Below are 20,751 nucleotides of genomic sequence, written 5' to 3'. Positions count from 1 at the left end.
GATTTGAGTGTGTTCAAAGGGAAACATAAAGGGGAGAAATAAATGAACACAATAAAACCAGGTTTTACTGGAAAAGTCAAACAGAACAATCTAACATGGTTAGACATTCTGGATAGCATCGTATTTATGAATGCTAGGTCACCAAATGCACCGTAGACAGTGATCAAAGTGTGCATTGACTACAGCTCAAGAGACAACATAACCTCAACTCTAAAATTCAACAAAACATATTTCTTTCTTAACAATGATACCATTGCACAGTGTCAAGAGCAAACCCTGAACCCCTAGACTCTAGACATATTCACCTGAATACTGATACTTGACTACTGTATTCCACTGAAGTCCAACAAAAAACCTGTAGCTTATCGTTTGCATTTCTTGCACATAAAATGTCAAACACATTAGAAGCATTGGTATGTGAATTGTTATGATCAGACACAGCCAAGCCAGCTGTTTCCACATGTTACCGGTCTTTGTACTAAGCTAAGCCATTTAACATAAAAAATATGAGCACAGTATCAGCCTTGTCATCTAAATCTTCACCAGAAAGGGAACACGTATTTCCCAAAAATGTTACTATTCCACACTGGATTTGTTCTTTACACTGGTGACTGGTTTTCCTGATCATTCAGGGGCTGTAGCAACTTTAACAACATCAGCTGCTGCTGTGGGACTAACTGAGGCTGGGTTTGTCACTTAATTGTGAGGTGCTGAGTGCACTGCATGGAGGTTAGTGTAACCATCCAATGCAATGTTTTGTTGTGGTCTGCGCAGCTGCGCTTGGATGCCTCTAACTACAGTGTGCTAGTGTTTGTCCAAATACTGTATCAGCAAAACAACCTCTACAGCCTCCACACCAGGGTAAATCATGGAGACAATAGTACCAGCAGCAAAGTCATTCTAAAGACTCCAGTGAAAGGTTTTAGGTGTCCACTACTGCAATCCTACTATTTTAGTCATTTTGTTCTGGAATCAGGACTGTACTATATAATGAAATGAGGTCACTGCAGGAGGCCTTTTAATTTGTGAGCATGAACAATTTTGCCTGGATTAAGCTCTTCGAATTGCTCATTTTGTGTTCTCTTCAATTTGCTTGTTGAGCACATGTGCGGTTATGAATTCAACACCTCTGTGGTCTGACTTAGGTTTATCCTCTGAGGAGGTAATTTGGACATCAGGCCCTAAGCACTCTGATTGGACTCACAATTTATGAACTGAACTGCTGGCCCGGGCTGACACAGACCGATGTGAGTAACGGAGCGCTCACAAATGACATCAAACTCTTTGCTCCTGTAATTGGATGGGATTAGTCTGGGCTGAGAGAAGCAGCCCTAAACATGGCAGAGCCACAGACACAATTTGCATAATTCAAAACCATAGAGGTTTGTAACAAGTAAGTTTGTAAAAAGAATAATAAAAGTGGGAGATTTAGTTAGGTTGGGTCCAGGTAATCAACAAGACAAAGATAAGAACTTGATGTCACGGTCAGAGAGATTTGGTCATATTAATTTATACTCAAGTGAAAAAGCGTATATTTCATAAAAAGAGCAGCAGCTCACAATTAAAGAGTGGATATTTTGCAGCGGGAGGTGATGGTCAGTGTCTTTAATAAAACAAGGCAGATGCATTGAGAATCACTGAATAACAGGCATATGTGAAGAGTTTCTCTTCTTCCACAAACAAAACATTTTACCTAGCTAACTTTTTAGCAAACATATTCTTAGTTTATATTGTGATAAAACTGTTTGGACAGATTAATATAGGTGTGAAAATGGGATTCGAGTTTGTTTTGTTTATCTTTACATAATGTTTTTTGAATTACAAATACAGGCTACAGAATAGTTATTTCTTCTGATGTAGGCGCAGAATGCAAATGCATGCCAGAGGTCAGCTCGCTATCAGATGTAGTCTTTGAGGAATGTTCAAGTCCAACTTTAAATATAAGACATAAGGAGATGTAAAGCATTTAATCAGTCAATCTTTGTGGGTGCAAGGTCTTTTGAGGTTAGCTTGTTGTGTAAAGGTCCTTATACTTCTATACTATATCTGCTGAAACAAGGTATACAAACCACATAAGCAGATATACTGCCATCACAAATCTGCTGCTATAAGTTATAGTCTCATGATATGAGTTCACTTTATGCTTTTAACACTTAATTTCTATACTGCGATAATCTAACCCAGGACTGTCAAATTCATTTTCTGTGTTAATATGAACTCTGCAACAACAGATATATTTAAAAAAAACCCCCACCATTTCCCAAATGATAACACTTCATTAAGCTTAAGTCATTCAGCGTCTTAATCGCCTCCGCTCTCCACTTTTTTTTTTTTGTGGCATCGAAGTCAAGGTTGAGGGAAAAGTGAATAAGGAGGCCTACTGCAATGCATCACTCTGGGATGAACAGACTCAAACCTAAATTGAAAATGGCTCCCACCTTTGACGGGTCAATGATTTGTGTGTGTGTGGGTGTGTGTGCGTGCGTGTGTGTCAGTGTGCATATATGTATGTGTGTATATGTTAAAGCAATAGGGAGCGGAGTGAAACTGCACGTAGAGCACTTTCTTGAGCAATGGAGTGCATCTGCATGAAAGGCAGGTTGAAATCTTGGAATCCTTGTAGTGTGTTAGACATATAAATTGCCTTTCACGGTGCTACATAAATCAGAAAGCACTATGCAAGTAAGGTGTTTCTCTGCCCCTCTTTCTTCTGTCTCTCTCCCAGTCACTGTTTTTTATATTCCTGAACAAATACATTAGCCCTTTAACTCTCCTGTTCCTTCTCCTCCCTTGGTGGTGGTGTGAGTATGTGTGTGTGTGTGTGTGTGTGCGTGTGTGTGTGTGTGTGTGTGTGTACCTCCTGACAGAAGCTGCTCTTGCCTGCCCCCTCTCACCACCTGTCTTATCCTCTAACATTGTGCTCCATCATGCTGTGGTTCACTGGACCCCCCCACCCAACCAACCAACACCACAATCCCCCACTCTCATCCTCACCTCCGCCCTTCAAGCTGCTCGTCTGACCTGGCTTCATCCTTCCCTTCCTCCTCCCACTCACCTTCCTCTCCTCATCACGCCCTCTCATTTCTTCACTCTGTGCGCCACCCTCCCTCAATCCCACCCATCTGCGCTCCATTTCCTCCTCCCTCCCACCCTCCGATTCTCCCTCACTGCCCCCTCCACCCCCTTTACCTCTTCAAGTGTTTATCTCACTGCCTGCGTTTCAGTCATGCAAGCAGTCAGGGGAGAGATGGAGAGCTCTGTCCCCCGGGTCGGTGACCCTTGTCAGGGGGACAAACTGCCCACCGCTGCTTGCCTACACAGCTGGAAAATTAAGGACTTGTGGGGGCGAGAAAGTTCAGAGCGTCTGTGTGTGTCAGTGTATGTGTGTGCATGTGTGTGCATGTGTGTGTGCGACCGAGTGAGAGAGGTACTCATAGATTAGTCTGTGTGTGGGAAAGAAAGAGGTACAGACAGATCGGTGTATGTGTGTGAGAGCATTAAAAGTCTGTTCACTTTGTGTTTGTGTCCTGATGTGTGTGTATGAGAGTGTGTATGTGAGAGATCAGGTTAAACAGTCTTGTTATGAGAGGAAACATGGTGCAGATGGTTGTGGGTGTCCAGCTGTTACTCCATCTAATGGGTTAATGAGTATCACAGCATCTATCCAACTCACTATCTCCTCCTCTCTTTGTCCGCCCCCCCCTTCCACATTAGCCTGTTGGCACAAAAACCACACGACTATTTAGCAAACAGAGTAAGCGAGCAGTGAACAGCACACACAAAAAAACATTCCATTTTTGTTTCCATCCTGGCATTTTCGATGCCAAACATCAACTGCTGTTTGTTTTCTGTGAAGGTATAAACTACAAAGCTAATGCCCAGGTTCTGGTATTGTTGCGTAACATTACTGCTGGTCTTTGATCTTAATCCAAATCAATTGCCCCCTGGGAGTGTAGAAAACACTAAACAGAGTCGAGATACTTTGCTGTTTTTTTTTTTCTCAGAGGCTTTTGACAAAATGGCTTCCTGAATTAAAACTCTAAACTTCAGGCTCCAAAGCCAGCCAAAACTGAGTGAACTCTGAAGGGGTTTTTGTGGTGAAATGTGGAACATTACAATACACCAATAAAATCAAACACACACTCAGAACACCCCACCCATGGTCCCTCAGTGCTGACTTGGTGTCACGGTTTTGTTGTCCCATATTGTGATTCAATACTGTGGACATTTGTATCATGGTTTCAGTCTCGGTTTAAGAATTGTTCCATCCCTATGAAATATACTCGTCAATGACCTTTTTTTGCTCTTGGTCCTGACTAAAATTACACTAAAATATTCACAATATTTTTGTCAACTAATCCTCTGAAATTGGTGTAGAAGCTGAAGCTCGGCATATCGTCATGTTTTGCTGAAGTGAATGGACTTGTAATGGAGGGACTTGGATATTTCTTATCCGTGGAATCCTTAACAATCAACCTATCCATCACTCATGAGGTTAAGTTACATCCTAAGCAGTTTGGGTGTTTCTGTATTGACCAGGTGCTATGATTCCTTTTGTAAAACACACTCACATGGTTCATGGTTGTTTGAAAATAAATCTGCAGAGATTTGTCATTCAGTTGATTACAGGTACCTTGTCTGTTTATCTACCTACAAGACTGAGTTACTTCACCTTAGAGCTCCACTGTGTTTGGAACTCTATGGCAAGGCTTTGTTGAGGCAGCCCTCTGTCAGTGGTATTGGCTTTGTTTGGCTGTCATTCATATCTGTTATATGGCATTTTACAACAGCATAGAAACATGGGGACTCTGCTAGACCTAACTTTACAACAGAAAGCATGGAGCACCTATTCAGGCTAGCTATCTGCAGGTTTTAAACAAGTTCACAGCTTTGTCATATTGGAAAACTTTTACTCAAAAGGTGAAAGGATAAAGTTGGTGGTGTTCTAGATATTTCCTCATTGTTAACAAATCAATATAAAGAATATTACCATATTTATCCTTTAAAGTTATCTCTCTAACAAGTTTTATAATGCAGTAGCCAAGGAAACACTAATCTTATATAATGTGGTAACAGATTTTAACTATTGATGTTTTCTGTTGGATTTTTTGCCCCCATTTTCATTTGTTCTCTCATTTTTAATAGATTTCTTCTTGCACAATTATTGGAGGTACTGAATAAACATGTTAGCACAGAAGTGCCATTATAACTCTAGTATCTAGTCACGGACAGTAAAATTGTTCATCATGGCTCTCTCTCTTAAAGTACGAGATTAATTAAGGAGTCTACATCTATGACTCAGATATTAGGACTATGTCAAGTTGATCACAAAGCTGTCATTTGTTGATATCCAGGAGGATGTCATATGCACGAGCAATCTGGAATCAAAGGCTGTGTGTACAAACACGCAGTGTGACACATGAGAAATATGCACACAAAAACACACACAAAACAATTGGAGCTGAGTAATTACAAGAGAATGTCGCATGGTACATCAACATTCGATAAGACAAACATCATGAATATTCATTAGTTTGTTTATTCTCCCTGTGTGAGAGATGAGACAAAAACTGTTCCACAGAGATGTGTCATTCGCACAAAACAACACACCCTGACACAGGCACGAACACACACAATGACATTCGCTGACATCAATATAAACACCCTGATAATAACACACTGCTTCACACAGCCATTAAGTTCATGGCAAACAGAAACAGGCACATGTACACGTGCACACACACACGCACACACAAATGCTATCAAACAGTTGCACAAGGCACACTCGTTAACAGGTACACGCTGATGGACGCTTATAACAGATTCATTTCACACAGATACACAGACACTCTCATCATCCCCCTCCCACTCTGTATGACAACTGTAAAACTCTGCATCTTCCCTAACTTTGTCACTCTAACTTTCCCTGTTAGTGTGAAAACCCCTCAAGGTCAAGTCGGATAATCAACTTTCCTCTCAGTGTTGCTTCATTAGCACCACTGAGTGATATTTCCTCTGTTTTTCTCCTGTTGTGTTTCCAATGGGTCTAATCTCTCTGTGCCCCAATATCCTGCTGTAATCCGAGAGCTGTGTTAAAACTGCCTCCAGTGATCGCCACGCACACACTAACGGCTGCTAATAAACTCTGCACTTGCTGATGCAGACACACTGCTGCATGCATAAACACTAATGACACTGGAAATACTTCATGGCTCATAGTATATATGAATGTGTGTGAGAGAGGGACAGGTAAAAAGGCAGTGAGTCCATTAGTATGCATATGCAAATGCAGGGATGCATGTCTTCATAATGGAGTGGGATCCTCTTGCTTGTGTGATCCATCACTGAAACCTCTATGTTTGATGATCAGTTTGTGGTCATACGCCACAGCTCGCCGTGCATTCCGTTGTCCCAGGCAACCTTGGGGAGGACAAATGGAGAACTGAGGATTGCTTAGAAAGCTCATAATTGAGATCAACCCCTCAGCTCGTCACAAATGAGAAGACAATATTATAATTACTCCTCAAGCGAGCTGTTTCTATTTTTCCATTTGCGTTTTATCTTTCCACCAGGCTGCGGCCATATGGTGTATTGTTTATGTGTGTGTGTGTGTGTGTGCTTGGTTGGGTGTGTTGGTGTGTGTATTTGCACGTGAGTGGGAGCAAGTACAGCTCAGAAAATCCCATTAAGGGGGATATGTATTGGTTTGCTGTGTTATTCAAGGCTTTCTGGGACATTAGTACCGACATATCTTTCAATGTCAGAGCAAGCGGCAGAAAACAAACTAATCTGCCTCTCCTTCTACCCTCCTTCCCCTCTCTCTTCTCCCTCTTTTACTTATTTTCTTCCCTCTCTGTCACTCCACATCAATCTTTGTCTTACACGCCCCCTTCTCTCCATTTTTTCCCTCCATCGCCATAGCTCCAACAAGATGCAACATTTTCCTTCGTCCTGCTCTCTGTCCGTCCTTCTCTCCTCCTCTCGTCACACCATGAAAGGTCTATTGATAAGCAATACGGGTTGTTTTTGGGAGTTGCACACAGGCTCCAATTATGCTTAGTCGTTCTGCTGTCAATATGTAAACTTGTACACTAAAAACACGGGGGGGAAAATCTTTTTGTGGATCAGCTATTCACCACTTTCTTGTGTGCGTAGCAGCAGCAACAAATCAAATCCCAAACAGCACAGACAAATAAACAAATAACAAGCATGGACATATCCTGATCTCTGAAAGAAGTACAATGACTAAAATCCAGGAGTTTACTTTGTTCTCAGTTGTTATGTTCAAAAACAACAATAACACACATATATATACACTGAAAACAATGGCACACACACTGACTGTTGCCACAGCTGTACAGCGGTTTTCTTCTTTCCGCTTGAAGCCCTGAGGTGCAGTACGTCGAGTATGATACACAACAGTTGTAAAAATTGTTCTTGATTCTAACCTAAAGTATAAGGTTACTATATACAAACACATTACCTACAGAACAAATAAGGTGCAATAAAATTAGCACATCTGTTATCAACACTAAGATCACAACAAAAGCTGTAAAAAAGAAACTGAAGAAGACAGTTGAAAGAAATTTCTGAGTGCTGGTAAGGTTGAAAGAGCATTATTACACATGACGAGATTCATGATATTCAAACTCATCAGTGGTTTGCTCATAATTTTATCTGTCTGACATGTATTTGTCTAAGGGAGGCTCAAGCTGTGTGTTTTGACAAGTATCTGTGTTGGTGAGATGATCTTAAACAGATGGCACCAGGTTACTGTGGTTCACCATCTCACGTGACACAGTGGGTTGATCAGCCCAGTGCCTTCTTTTAACATGTTGGGACTACATCAATAGTGCCAAAGTGAAAATCTGTAGCAGCACTAAGCTAATAGGATATGCAGCTCCAGCTGTACAGTATATCAACCACGCACAAATATGTGTCAAATGAGTAATACAAGAATTAAATCTTATATTTTGTTATTCACTTTACGAATGCGTCTCTCTACATCTCTCAGTTACTTTATCTCACCAACATATGGCAACATATTAATATAAATGTTAGAAAAAACATTGGATGAAATAATTATGTTCTAAAATACTCAGACCTAACAGCTTCCCCTGTAATTTCAAGAAAAATTCTGGTATTTTCAATTTAAACTGTGCATAAATCATCTCACTTAGATTTGAGTGAGGTGAAAGTAAACACAGAGAGTAGAGCCCTGAATTAGCAATGTGTGCTGAAGGCATTTGGATCTACAACCAGTGCTCAGAGTATGACCAGTAACAACTCCGTCACAGACGGAGACAGGGTAAATTCTAGTAAAGACTTCATGTATATTAAAGAAAACCCCTTAAAAGTATTTCCTCCCACATTTCTCTATTTTTGCCTAACTTGTTAAGTATCACTTATTTTGGGTTATGGGAGATTTAATTAAACTGCAAAGCACGTGAATATGTATTTGCTTACCTGACAAACTTGGCTTCATCATTATCACACTGAGTTAATGAGATTTCATTGCTAACAGCTAGGTCAGGTCACAATTGATGACTGAGAAAAAAACTCTGAGGAGACATGTATGACCTTGTGTATATTTTATTCATATAACAGGTGAGTGAACTAACAACCTGATTTTCAAAAACTCAGTGTATTCGTTTGAGCAACAAACTGAACCCCGAGAGCCATGAAAATGAGAATTTCCTGAAAGAGATCAATAAGCTATCACGTTCACTTTATTATCACCCAGTATGCTTACATCAGAAATCTCACCCACCTGAATGCTAACCATGCAGAGTTCTCTCTCTCAGGAGATTCAGTTTAATGCTACCATCTAACAACACTCTCCACCCAGTAATATTAGGGGCATGGACATCCACAGGGGATACACTCACTCTGATAATAACCGAGACACACAAACACACACACACACACTTCTGTGAAAACACACTCACAGACATGAACACACATCCCTATCCAGATGTATCGACACTCGATGGAATGAATACATTAAAATCTTCAATATATTTGATGCATCAGCCAGAGTGCCTTATGAAACACGCACACACACACACACACACGCGCACACACACACACACACCATCATCAACACAGTCAACACTAGTGGATTGGCAATTCTTCTTTAAAGACAGGGAGTCAGAGCAATAATATGTTAGTTAGATTTGTTGGAAGCGCTCAGTGCATTACTGCATATTTGTGTATGTGTATTGTATTTGTGTGTGGTGCCTTTATATATGTAGTGCCAAGGGCCCACCCTTCAGCAGTGAGCATTTCAGAGAGGAAATGAGATTTTAAAAAAAGCATATGGGAGATGGGGAGGAAAATAGATAACAACGAGGAAGGAAAAGAAATGAGCTGCAGAAATAAAACTTAAAAAATCTTACTAGAGAAATGATAAAAAATAATGATAAGGCGTGCTGTGTGGATATTTTGTGTTACTGCATGGAGTGGATGCTGCAATATGTGCACTGTGTGATTACACTTGTGTGCTTGCCCATGATGCTCAGCCTGTGTATGTTTTGTTAATGATATGTCTATTATTGGTGTGTGTTATTGAATATTATGTGGGTTTCTTTGAGTTGAAAAAACAAGATGGGCAAGAGTGCACAGCATCTACTTTGTTGCTGTTTCTAGAAAGGTCCGTATTCTTTGGGAATTTCCTCTGTTTTTATAGCTGCAGCTTTACGCAGCTTATACTCGCTCAACTACTATACGATGTGAAAAACATACTGTCATTCCTCCTATAACTCACCTGGACTGCCTTTACTTCAATCCCACAAGACCATTAACAAGTTTAATGTCTTATGTTGAATGCCAATGCACACAATGGCAGTAACAAAACCATTAGCAAATTGTTCACAATGCTATGTGCTGACTGCTGCCTTTTGTGTATGGATAATGGACTCCCTTGTAGGCTCTTTATATTGACTGATGTCTAATTTTGCCCGGAAAGAGAAAAGGCAGTCCGTGTGCATTGTTTGAACCTGCTCTGAAACAAGAGTCTGTAATCAGGGGTGTGAGGTACAGCATTTTAAAACATCAACGTCTTTTTTGTGAAGACAGGCTGTCAACATTTTTATTTGCATATTTACAACACACCACATACAGTATTGTTTATTTCAGACACACAGTTTTGCTGTTTGAAACTGTTCAACAACCTCCTATGGTAATGAAGGAGATGCATGTTAACCATTTGAAAAATATGACTGAATTATTGCTTTTATTTATATAATGCTGATTTTCTTATCTGCAAATCTATACACTGCTCATTTTTCTCTTTAAAATGCTCAATTTTTATCGACAGTGTTTCATTTTCTAGCTCTACTTATGTGCACCTGACACTTACATGAAAGAGGTTGAACCTGTGATAATCACTGTGCATACCTCCACATCTAGGAAGCGTTAGCCTACATGTTTGAGCTTCTACTGCATTACAAACAAAAAAATACAAAAGTATACTGCACATGAGGACTTCAAAGTACTTTTACCTTTATGTGTGAACCAGTTTACCTCTAGCAAAGCACAGCCCAGAGCAACTTGTACCATTTGATAGCTGTGTCCTGAAATAGAGCACTAATTTCATGTGCCAGCAGCTACGGCGGATACATCAGACAGATTATTCTCAAGTGAAAAATATGAAAGTGTAAACTACTTTTGAGGAAAGCATACTTTTCATTGAACATTTTACATAATTTCCTGGTTAGGAGGGTTCTTATATGACTGGAAAACTAGTCCATCCAGGTTTGTTCCACATGTGTAAACACTAGTAGTACTGCGTTCAAAATCTGTTGAGAAATTACGCATAAATTCTATTTTAGTCTGCACTTGAATGAGTAAGCTAAAATGTATTCTTGCTTGATATATTTTGTCTCCATTAAAAGATAACTCCAGTATTTTTTAACCTTATTTTCCCATGTTTTTGGGAATACATGGTTGACAATTCTTGGAATTGATGCATTTCTGAGCAAGAACTTTGTACCTGGAAACTGCAAACATCTGCTGCAATGTAATCCAAAGTACATCAAAGTACACCCACTTAAGTGTTTGTTTTTGCAACTGACAGGCTTGCATTGTAATTATGTATCTTATAACATTATGGATAGGATTCCTACAGAGATAAACCTTTTTATTAAAGGTTAGATCCTTTTGGTCTTTCTGTGTATCACTAGCAGGCTCCATTGACTGAAACAGCAATTTTACCTCACAAGTAAACAGCAGCTACTGGAATACTGCTGCCTCGACTGGTTAGTTAGTTAGTGTTATTGTGTGACTTTCAGTGGTGGAAGAATTAATCAGATGCTTGAATAAGGTAAAAGTGCTACATAAACATTTATATACTAAATCGTGGGAAATAAAGCCCAGGTTCAAAAATACCAGAGTTATCCTATAAGAGAATTTTAGGAATGTTGCTTGATCCTGCTTGTGCTAAGATGATGATTTTCTTAATTAATTCAAACAAATGTCTGCACATTTTAACAATTACAGTTAGTCCTTGTCTTCAGGGAAATTCCACGATGCCTACTTTTTGTGTCATCTTGTGTTAAATCGGAATTTGTGTTCCATATACAGGGAGAGGAGAGTATTCAGTCTGCTGGCGGAATGCTACAGCCAGTGGGCGGCACGCACTGGCAGCTTACTCACACATGCAAACACATGTAAGCACTGAACGAGAGACAGACATACATGCTTTGAAAACTACACAGATACACACACACACACACACACACACACAACAAAAGCTTTACTAGCAGCTGGTGTTGTCTTTACAAACAGTTACACCACATATATCCATCCATCCATCCACACAGACTGACATCAGACAGATTACACACTCTGGCCATCGCTCAATAGGAGCGCCCATATACATACAAAAATTCTACCACCCATGGGACGCTCATGAGATTGTGTGACTGAGAGACTGAGAGAGAGAAAATGACAAACACAATGAAAAAGAGAAGAAAGAAATATAGAGGAAGAAACAGTGTAGTAGAGGAAATAAAAGGAAAAAAAAGAGAGAGATGCTACCCTGGCAAACACCTTATTACTCCAACTTAATGTACTGTAAAGTGTGATACTCTTTCCCTTCGACACCTGCACCTGTGTAGCTATAAGCTGTAAGTGTGGCACTCAGGTAGACAGACATGGGGCGGGATAAGACACACGACTCTGTCAACACAACATATGACAGCATTATCCCAGGCAATGATGCATTACCAAGGCAACAGCAACCAGAGAGCACACATTATGTGATGTAAATGATTTGGGCTCCTCTGTGACGGATCACACAGCGTTGCTCTATTTCTTGTACAGTCTCTCTCGCTAAACACCAGTTTGTCAGAAAAAAGCTCATTCTCTTACCTGCCAACACACACACACACACACACACACACCCCTGCTGTTTCTTATCAGCTGAACCTTCAACTACCACCACCACAGATGTCTTCAAGTGTCTCCTGTCCTAACCTATCTGAAAGGCTGGAGAAAGGTTTCAGGCTAATTCCTTCTGTTAATTTGCTGTGCTATATAAAGCCTAACTTTACATGTCAGCCTCCAGTGCCTCTTATCAAGTGAGCGAACACCCTCTGCTCCCCAGCCCCTGGGGTGGGGGCCAAAAAGCTGCCTGCAACCTTGAAGGGAGGCGGATTCTCATCAGTGCATTTAAGCAGTCAAAGATAGAGAGGATAATTTAACGTTAATTAGCATCTTGTCTAAAGGGGGTGAGAAAAGAAAGGGAAAAAAAAAGGCGGACACTGGGGTGATGGGGAGAGGGAGAGAAATGCCTGAGGACTCTGGTGATAGTTCTCCTCTCTCTTGTATTTCGATATATTAGCTCTTGTTCTCTCTTGGCCCCTGACTTGCTTCTTGCCTGGAGTGCTTTCACAAATTAATGACACTGTAACCAGAACATTAGTTGGGTAATGAAAGACGTGGCACAATCGGGCAGTGTGTGAGCACAATGGGCTATTAAAATGAGAGAATACATGAAATATAAAGAGATGTTAAAATTAATAATGACATAATCCCAAACAATTAAAAGCCAATGGCAAAACCTCTAATAAGGCATATTCTTTTTTTCTTCCATCAGCAGTACAAACACAAAAAAAAATAAAACCAAGAACAAGCTAACTGGTGCGAGTTGACTTCAAGGCTACACTGCAGAGGAGTTAGCAGTACTCACTGCAGACTGGTTTTGTATATTTTGTTTATTTTATAATAAAATATAATTAGAGACAGACTTTTGTAGTTCAGCTGGATGTTAGTTAGTCTTGTTCACATTTCACAGCAGCGACCAATATTTGGTACCTGTTATTTTTGCAGAGACACAAAAGCTTAAAAGCGAAAGTGAGAAAGAATAGAGGGGGAAAAAAACACTTGTCTGCTACTGCTGAATTTGTAAAGGTTAATGAACATCAAAAACCACAACCGAGAGAAAAAATAAACAAGTGGTTAACTAGTGGTGCTGGGTAAAGTAATTAGGGTGCAATGCAAGACCTGTGAGCATATATGAGGGATATTACTGTGGTTGGCTTGCTGTGACTTGTGAGGCAATAATTGAGACCAGAAGTGCCCAAGGAATGAACTGTAACAATGCCACGCATACACACAGCCTCATTATCCTGAACCACACTCATCTTGTATCTCTGGCCACCCCTGCCCCCCCTCCCCAGTGTCCCTCACTCTCCCTCTTGCTCTATCTCTCATAACCTTTAATACACCAAAGACCAATTTCTAACCTGTGTTTCTGTACATGGCTGTTACACCGTGTTATAGACAGGTCAGGTAGTGTGTTATATTTAATTTGTCTGTCTATATTAAAACATCACACCTGTGACCAGTTCATATTCAGTGATATAATGAGGAGGAAAACTGAACAAAGTCAAATAAAAATATGAGTGGTGCTTTTAGTTTGGTTCTCATCTCTGTGGTAAACCAGTTAATTACTTGTGCTTATTAGGCCATGATGTCAGGATCAGTAGTTTTGGCTGCAACACAGCACTTTTCCTGTGACTGAATAGTTATGACAGCTTTCTGTCACATCAGGAACAGGATTTGCATTTGTAACCCTCTGTTCCACTTTCCCCCCCTTTGGCTTTCTCCTTATTCTCCCTGCTCTGTAAACTTATTTTTCCTCTTTCCATCTGTATCTAGCTTCCTTTCACTTACTTATACCTTCTTTTTAGCAACCTGTAACATTTTAACAGCCGCATAACATACACATAACAAAATTCTATAATGTGATAAAGTCCTGAAATAATAGCATTTTTTGTTACAAGTAAAAGTATAATAACTTTTGACATGATTAGACGGAAATTGCTTGTAACTTACTGTAACTTTATGACATCACCAAAGATTAATTGGATGGCGTTTTGCTGACAGCATCTGAAAGTGTTTCTTCGCAGAGAGAAAAGAGCTGGATATGCAGCACGTTCAGCAGTTTCATTTTAGTATGGTCAGGTCATTATCTCAAAACATTAACATTTGCTGTAATTGAATTTTGCTGTCAGTGTCACTTTTCACTTGATAAAAAAATAATTTTGAGTGATTACACAACTAGATGACACTATTATGTTATTCAGACAAAAATAGTGATGAGTCAGTAATGCTATACACAGTCAATAAGATCAACTTTTATGTAAAACTGCACTTCCTCTCACTCATTTGCAAAATGGTAAATCTAAAAATTTAAATTTATATTCATTAAAGGTACAAGGCCAGCAATTTAACCAAATCTTCCTCATCTGTGTTGCCTCTAAACGATGCATGTGTTAGACACTTATGTCTTACTGAAGCACAGTTCACTGAATTAATGAGCTCATTTATTTGAAACATTTCGCTCTTCATTAGCCTGGATGCTATAAATGACACTATCAATTTCCTCAAGCAAATCTGAGTGTTTTCACAAATCTCTGTAACTCAAACTCAGTGTGAAGATGTATGTGAATAAATGTGGCAGTGTATGTGAGTGAGTGTGAGAGAGAGAAAGTGGAAAGAGAGTGGAATGTCAGTAGTTTTGTTCAGTAAAAAATCATGCTAAATATGTTTACGTTTGTGTTTTTGGTTGTTGTTGGTTCTACTGTGAGACAATTGTCGTTTTGCAGACTACTGTGTATGATAAGGCAATTTATTCAACAGAACCATTAAATTAATTCAGCCCTGAAATCCCTAGAAGGTATGTCCGGAATGGTAAATTCTGCTCCTCGGTTTTTCTGTCAAATGCCAAGGTTGAGTGCCAACGCAGGAAGTAGTGTGCCATTTTATGAAGCAAGAAAGAAAGTCAGGGTGTTGACATGGTGGATGTGCATGTAACATGTCTGACTTTCATGTGAGAAAAACAGCAGGAAAACAGACCAAACACATTTTGGGGTTTTCTCAAATCGGAGGTCTGAGCCAAAGTTGTAGTTCACTGACTTTTTAAACTAGTCTTTTGTGTACACTTCTTTTTGTGTCTTTAGGCTTGTACAGACTGTGCATTATATACCAAGCAGAAGAGGTGTTGAGAGTTGTAATGGATCACTTCAAGCTGTTACGAGGACACTATCAACATCTATGCATGTGGGTTGAGGTCAAATAGTGAACACTGAATCAACAAGGCTCAGCCAGACAGATGGGACTCAGGTTCATCACAAACATAATGTACGTTTTCAAAAGAAACAAGACAAGTTGACAAGGAAACTGAAAGCAGGAATAAATTGCTTTGTCATTTCACATTGGAATTTGTTAACCCTTCAAAGCAGCTGTCCTCTGATGATGTACAACACTCACAAGCTTTAACATATGCTTCATCCAATCTCCTCTGTAGCTGTGAATGAGTGTGTATCAGAGAATGATGACTGTGTGTTTTTATCTGTGTCTGCATCTGCATTAGGACTTGTTTGTGCAAGCTTTGTGCCATTGGTTGTTTACAGGTTTTTACACTGAAAGGAATGATGCTAAATCATTAGTGAAGGGTGCTAATTCTCCTCTAAAAGCTGTGATTCCAACACTAATGGAAATAGTGTTCAACAGACTGAGTGAAAAGACAGGCAGAGAGATGGGGTGAGGGGAAAAAAGAGATTTACAAAGGAAGGAAGGAAATAATGTGAGGGAAAATTGGGGGTGAAGAACCTGGAGACTTGAAATGGTAAATGGGATGAGGGAGAGAACAAAGTGAGAATAGGGGAGAGGTAAGTGTGGAGTAAGTGGAGAGAGTAGATGAATAAAAATTGATACATCTGGATGCAGATGATGATGGGGAAAAGTGGAGAGTGGAAGCAGGGAGATAGAAGAGGGGTTTGGGGTAGGGGTGGGGGTGGGGGTACTGTGTCTTTGTATTTGTGTTGCTGCATGCATCAGCATCAAGCTCTCCCATTATTTCCATCCTGCCAATGTGTGGATGTTAGACAGGGACAAGCTGTGTGTGTATATGTATGTGTGTGTGTGTGTGTGTGTGTGTGCAGATCCAGGATGTGTCTGAGTGAGAGAGATGATAGAAAAAACGATAAAAGGACACAATATGGGAAATAGGTCAGAAAGGGGTCAGACAATTAGGACAATTACTGCCCAAGTTCCGAATTAAGGGTGTCACTGGTGGCAGAATATAATTCCCATTTAACGGTTCGTTTATCTCCAAAATGCCAGCCCTGGTGTAATAGATGAGATCTGGATGGGAAAAAAAAATGGAAGTGGAGGAGTAGTGAGTGCGTGTCTGTGTATGGCTATGTGTGTGCATGTGTGTATCCCCATGGTTCACAGTGGAAATGCTGTTGACAGCGTAATTTGATGAAAGCTGACAGCTAATTTATGAAGCATATTTTTGGGTAAACGATTTTTCCTGGTCCTACTTTCTCAGTCATTTTAGATTGGTAATTGGATTTCCCTAACTTACAAGGTAGTGAATTAAGAGTAAACTAGTTAATGAAGGACTGACTGTGTCTGGTGTGGATACAGTCGTGTATCTGTGTGTGTTCACACAACAGCATTTTAAGCTTGAAAGTAAAAGATAGAATATTAATAGAGTGTGTGCATTTGTGTGTGTGTGCACAATATCTTTGTAGGTGTAGATGCCATCTCTCAGAGCAGTGGAGGTTAATTGCAAAGCTTTGGTCTGCTGCACTAATACCCAACTATTACTAACCACCTATTGCTTTATTCCTACTCAGTCAATCACACACACACACACACACACACACACACACACACACACACACACACACACACAGGCATATATCTAACAAACCTGCCATCTTCTATTCCTCCCCCACCCTCTTTCTATCTCCTCTCACTCACTGTAATTGCCAGGAGTGTCTTGTCTTTATGAAATGCTATTCCCTAAGGTGGGTCTTTGTGTGCATGCATGTATTTGTGTGTGTACTATATGTGTGAGTGTATATGTGTGTGAGACTGCATGTTGGTCCGAGGAAACAGAGGGAAATGGCAGAATGCAGATCTGACAATGACAGCAAGCTTGTTATTCTCAAAGTGAAAAAAACACAGCACTGTGAGCAATGTAACAGTATGGGCGTGCGCACGCACCCACACACATGCGTCTTCCTCAAACAAGATATTAGACTAAATACCAAGCTTTGACACAGACTGAAGCAAAACAAGAGTAAAATGCTGCTGCCTTTGTCTCTTCTGTCACCACCAGTGGCAGCTGCACAGCTGCAAGCCCTCCTCTCTATTCTTCTGTACTGCATAAAAACTATTCAAAACCCTGTTTAAACTCCATTAAACCAACCATGACACAAATCAAACGTATCTAATCCAGGGCAAAACTTACACTACTCAACCATTTTGCAAGCCAGCCTAACTAATCCAAACCAAACTCACACAAAACCCTACCAGGCCTTGCTCAAGTATATTACAGCCAAACTGACTGTGTCCAAACAAATCTAATGCAAATGAATGTAATCCAAGTTAATCTACTCAGAATGAGCCCAGCCAGGCCACAACTCATTTCCAGTGGTCTGTTTCAATACTTTCATTTGTAACTCTAGTGCTGGGTAAAGGGAGGATGAAGGCAACAGTTCAAACATGCAGATGGATGACAAATTAAAGGAAAAACCAACATAGGGTGTCTTAGTAAGGAGCTGGATCATAACAAGCCGCTAAACCAGCTTTAAAGCTCCTTGGCTCTAAAGCTCTGGAGGGGTGGAGCGCCATATTTCTAAAAGATATTTAAGTATTTAAGTAAGATATTTAGTTAAGATCATGTCTATATCATATGATTCTCATAATTTCATTTTCAATTTCACATTTCATTCAGGTTTTTCTTTTATTTTGTCTCCACCTCTGTAGTATCCCCAGACAGGAGGGAAGATGGGAAATCTGAGTATGTGACAAAAAGCAAACATTCTGCATGTCTCAGTGCTGTGTACTTGTGTTTGAGTCATTGCTGAATAAAGATGCCATCCTCAGCCTTTACCTGGAGTGTTGAGCAGTCTGGACTTTTGACAGCTGTAGGCGATTTGCTGCTCACAGTATTCTGCACTGGTGGTGATGGCTGTCACCTGGAAACACAAGCATGGATATGTATTTTCATTTTATCTTAGTCAACCCAGACAGGTCAATTTCGTGTAAGAACAAATTATTGAGCTTCGAAATGAAACAAAGTGCACTGCAATGTTGTTTTGATTTAGAGAAGCTGAAAATGGAACAAGTGATCCATGCAAATTAGGAGGGAACATAATTACAGGAAGGATATGCTACTCAAACCCTGTCATCTCATGTAACACTGTGGTCTTGTACACTCTGCAGGTAGAAACTGCTGTCACTCCTCACTGGAGTGTTGAATCCTGTAAAGTTCACACACAGTTTGCTTTTGACTGAGAGTGACAACTGCAATCTATAACCACTCACCAGAAAGATTAAAGTATTGACTCCTGAGTGTGAGAGAGCAGATTCAGGTAGTCTGAGTCGTTTGTAGCAGAGCCAAATCAGACAATCGGTTGAGACATGAGGTGAAACACTTGTTATGTTACATTATCATTATGCATTTGAAAGAATGCATTGAAAGACTGAATCAGTAGTGGACTGTAGTGTGAGGTTGAATTACACTCTTTCTCACCACAGTCACAAGCTGTCGTGTACATGATGGTGCTGTTAGTGTATGTTTGTCAAAACAATGACAGTGTTACCATGGTTACAGACTTCCATTTATTCTGTGTATTTAAGCCATCACAAGATCTAGGGAGAAATGACTCACCTCACTGATAATAACTGGAGAAAGAGGGGTAGTCACTGATAATAACAATACCAAGCAAGAATTTCAGAATGTATCGTGAATCTGTCAGATTTCTAGCTCAGGTTTGGGATACAAAGAACTCACACTTAACTTGGACAAGCTGCCAACTACTGCTCAATGTACTTGTTTACTTGAGTTATAAATTATAGAAACTGGGCAATCAAGGTTCACTAGATTCTCAAGAGCACTAACTCAAGGCACACAAAAAACTTTAAATAATTTGTTGTGAACCTTCAACTACACCTTCGCTGAGTTGTCAAATCCTCACACATACATTTCCTCTGTGGATTTCCTCAGTGACTTGTAGGAGTCTATTACAGAGTGCTTCTTTCCAGTGCATTCTGAGTGAGAAGCAGTTTTTGATCTGCAAACATCTGAGTGGGTCGCCTGACATAGCGGAAAATGTTGCCACAGTTTAGCAGGCAGAAGTGTGGGAGAAAAGGGACACAAAATTCAACCAACAATTGTGTTGGAAAGTGGTTTTGCTGGGGACAGTAGAAAAAACTGTCTAATGCTCCACGCTGCTTTGAAAATTCAGTGAAACTATCTGCAAAAATATTTCATGAAAAATCGTTGTGTTTGTTATCCTTCAGAAGAGGATGGAGACCATCAGAGTATGATGGCTACAATTTAAATATTTCTCATAACATACACCTATCTAATATGTTTTTTAAAAATGTTTACAGTATGTGTGGGCAGGCATAAATTCAATTTTGTTACCTGGTCCATAGAGGCACTGTAGTTGACCTGGAGCACGGTACGTCTCTCTCTACTGGAGCCAGTCACTGAAGTTTTGGGTGGCAGGTTGTTCATAACTGTTGTCCATACTTTGTCCTCTACACAAATAAACACACACAAACATATTACATACGCAAGTTATAGAGCATGGCAAAAGAATTATTCTTTAACTGCAAGAATCAAACCTGTTAGACATAGTAAATAATTTACATGAACACATTTACATACAGCAGATTCACTAACCTGCTGAAATATTTACATATGTATCATACAGCACACACACAGAAAATAGTAGTTTAGCTTTCGTGGTAGTGAAGTTCCATTTGTGTAATCTCAGTTACAACTGTGAGACTCCAGGGTTTAATAGACACTTGTGTGCAGTTATAGCATAAGCCAGTCACTCAGACATTTCCCTGTTCATTCACACTGTCAGTCAGGGAATGTGTGTGTGTCTGTTTCAGGTCTCTGAGGTGTGTGTGTGTGTGTGTGTGTGTGAGTGTGCTATTCAGCGTGACTAAGGGGCTAGCCAGCAGAGTGCAGTGACATTTCATTAAAAGTCTCGCCTTTGCTCTGCCTGCGTGCTCTTCTGTTCCAGACTATCTACTTATTCCACTGTGTGTGTGTTTGTGTGCATGCGTGTGCGCACGGAGGTGGGCAGTTGCATGTGTTTATATATGTGTGTATGTGTGTGCATGTGTGTGACAGAAGTGTCACTCAGACCATTGGAGCACTCTTAGGTTTGCATAACAAGTCTGTTTCATATGTGTTTGTGGTGT

At 40.1% G+C, this 20,751-nt stretch overlaps 1 protein-coding gene across 1 annotated transcript in view; it reads right to left on the bottom strand.

Annotated features, from left to right (window-relative positions):
• Positions 1 to 20,751, bottom strand: part of cntnap2a (contactin associated protein 2a) — a 302,841-nt gene that overhangs the window by 83,942 nt on the left and 198,148 nt on the right. Inside the window, 2 exon segments of the mRNA XM_018701983.2 lie at positions 18,419 to 18,503; positions 19,958 to 20,073. Of these exon segments, the coding sequence (XP_018557499.1) occupies positions 18,419 to 18,503; positions 19,958 to 20,073 (201 nt within the window).

The sequence above is a fragment of the Lates calcarifer genome, linkage group LG24 (assembly GCF_001640805.2).
Source record: "Lates calcarifer isolate ASB-BC8 linkage group LG24, TLL_Latcal_v3, whole genome shotgun sequence".
NCBI classification, from domain to species: domain Eukaryota; kingdom Metazoa; phylum Chordata; class Actinopteri; family Centropomidae; genus Lates; species Lates calcarifer.
This window is presented reverse-complemented; position numbering and strand designations above follow the sequence as displayed.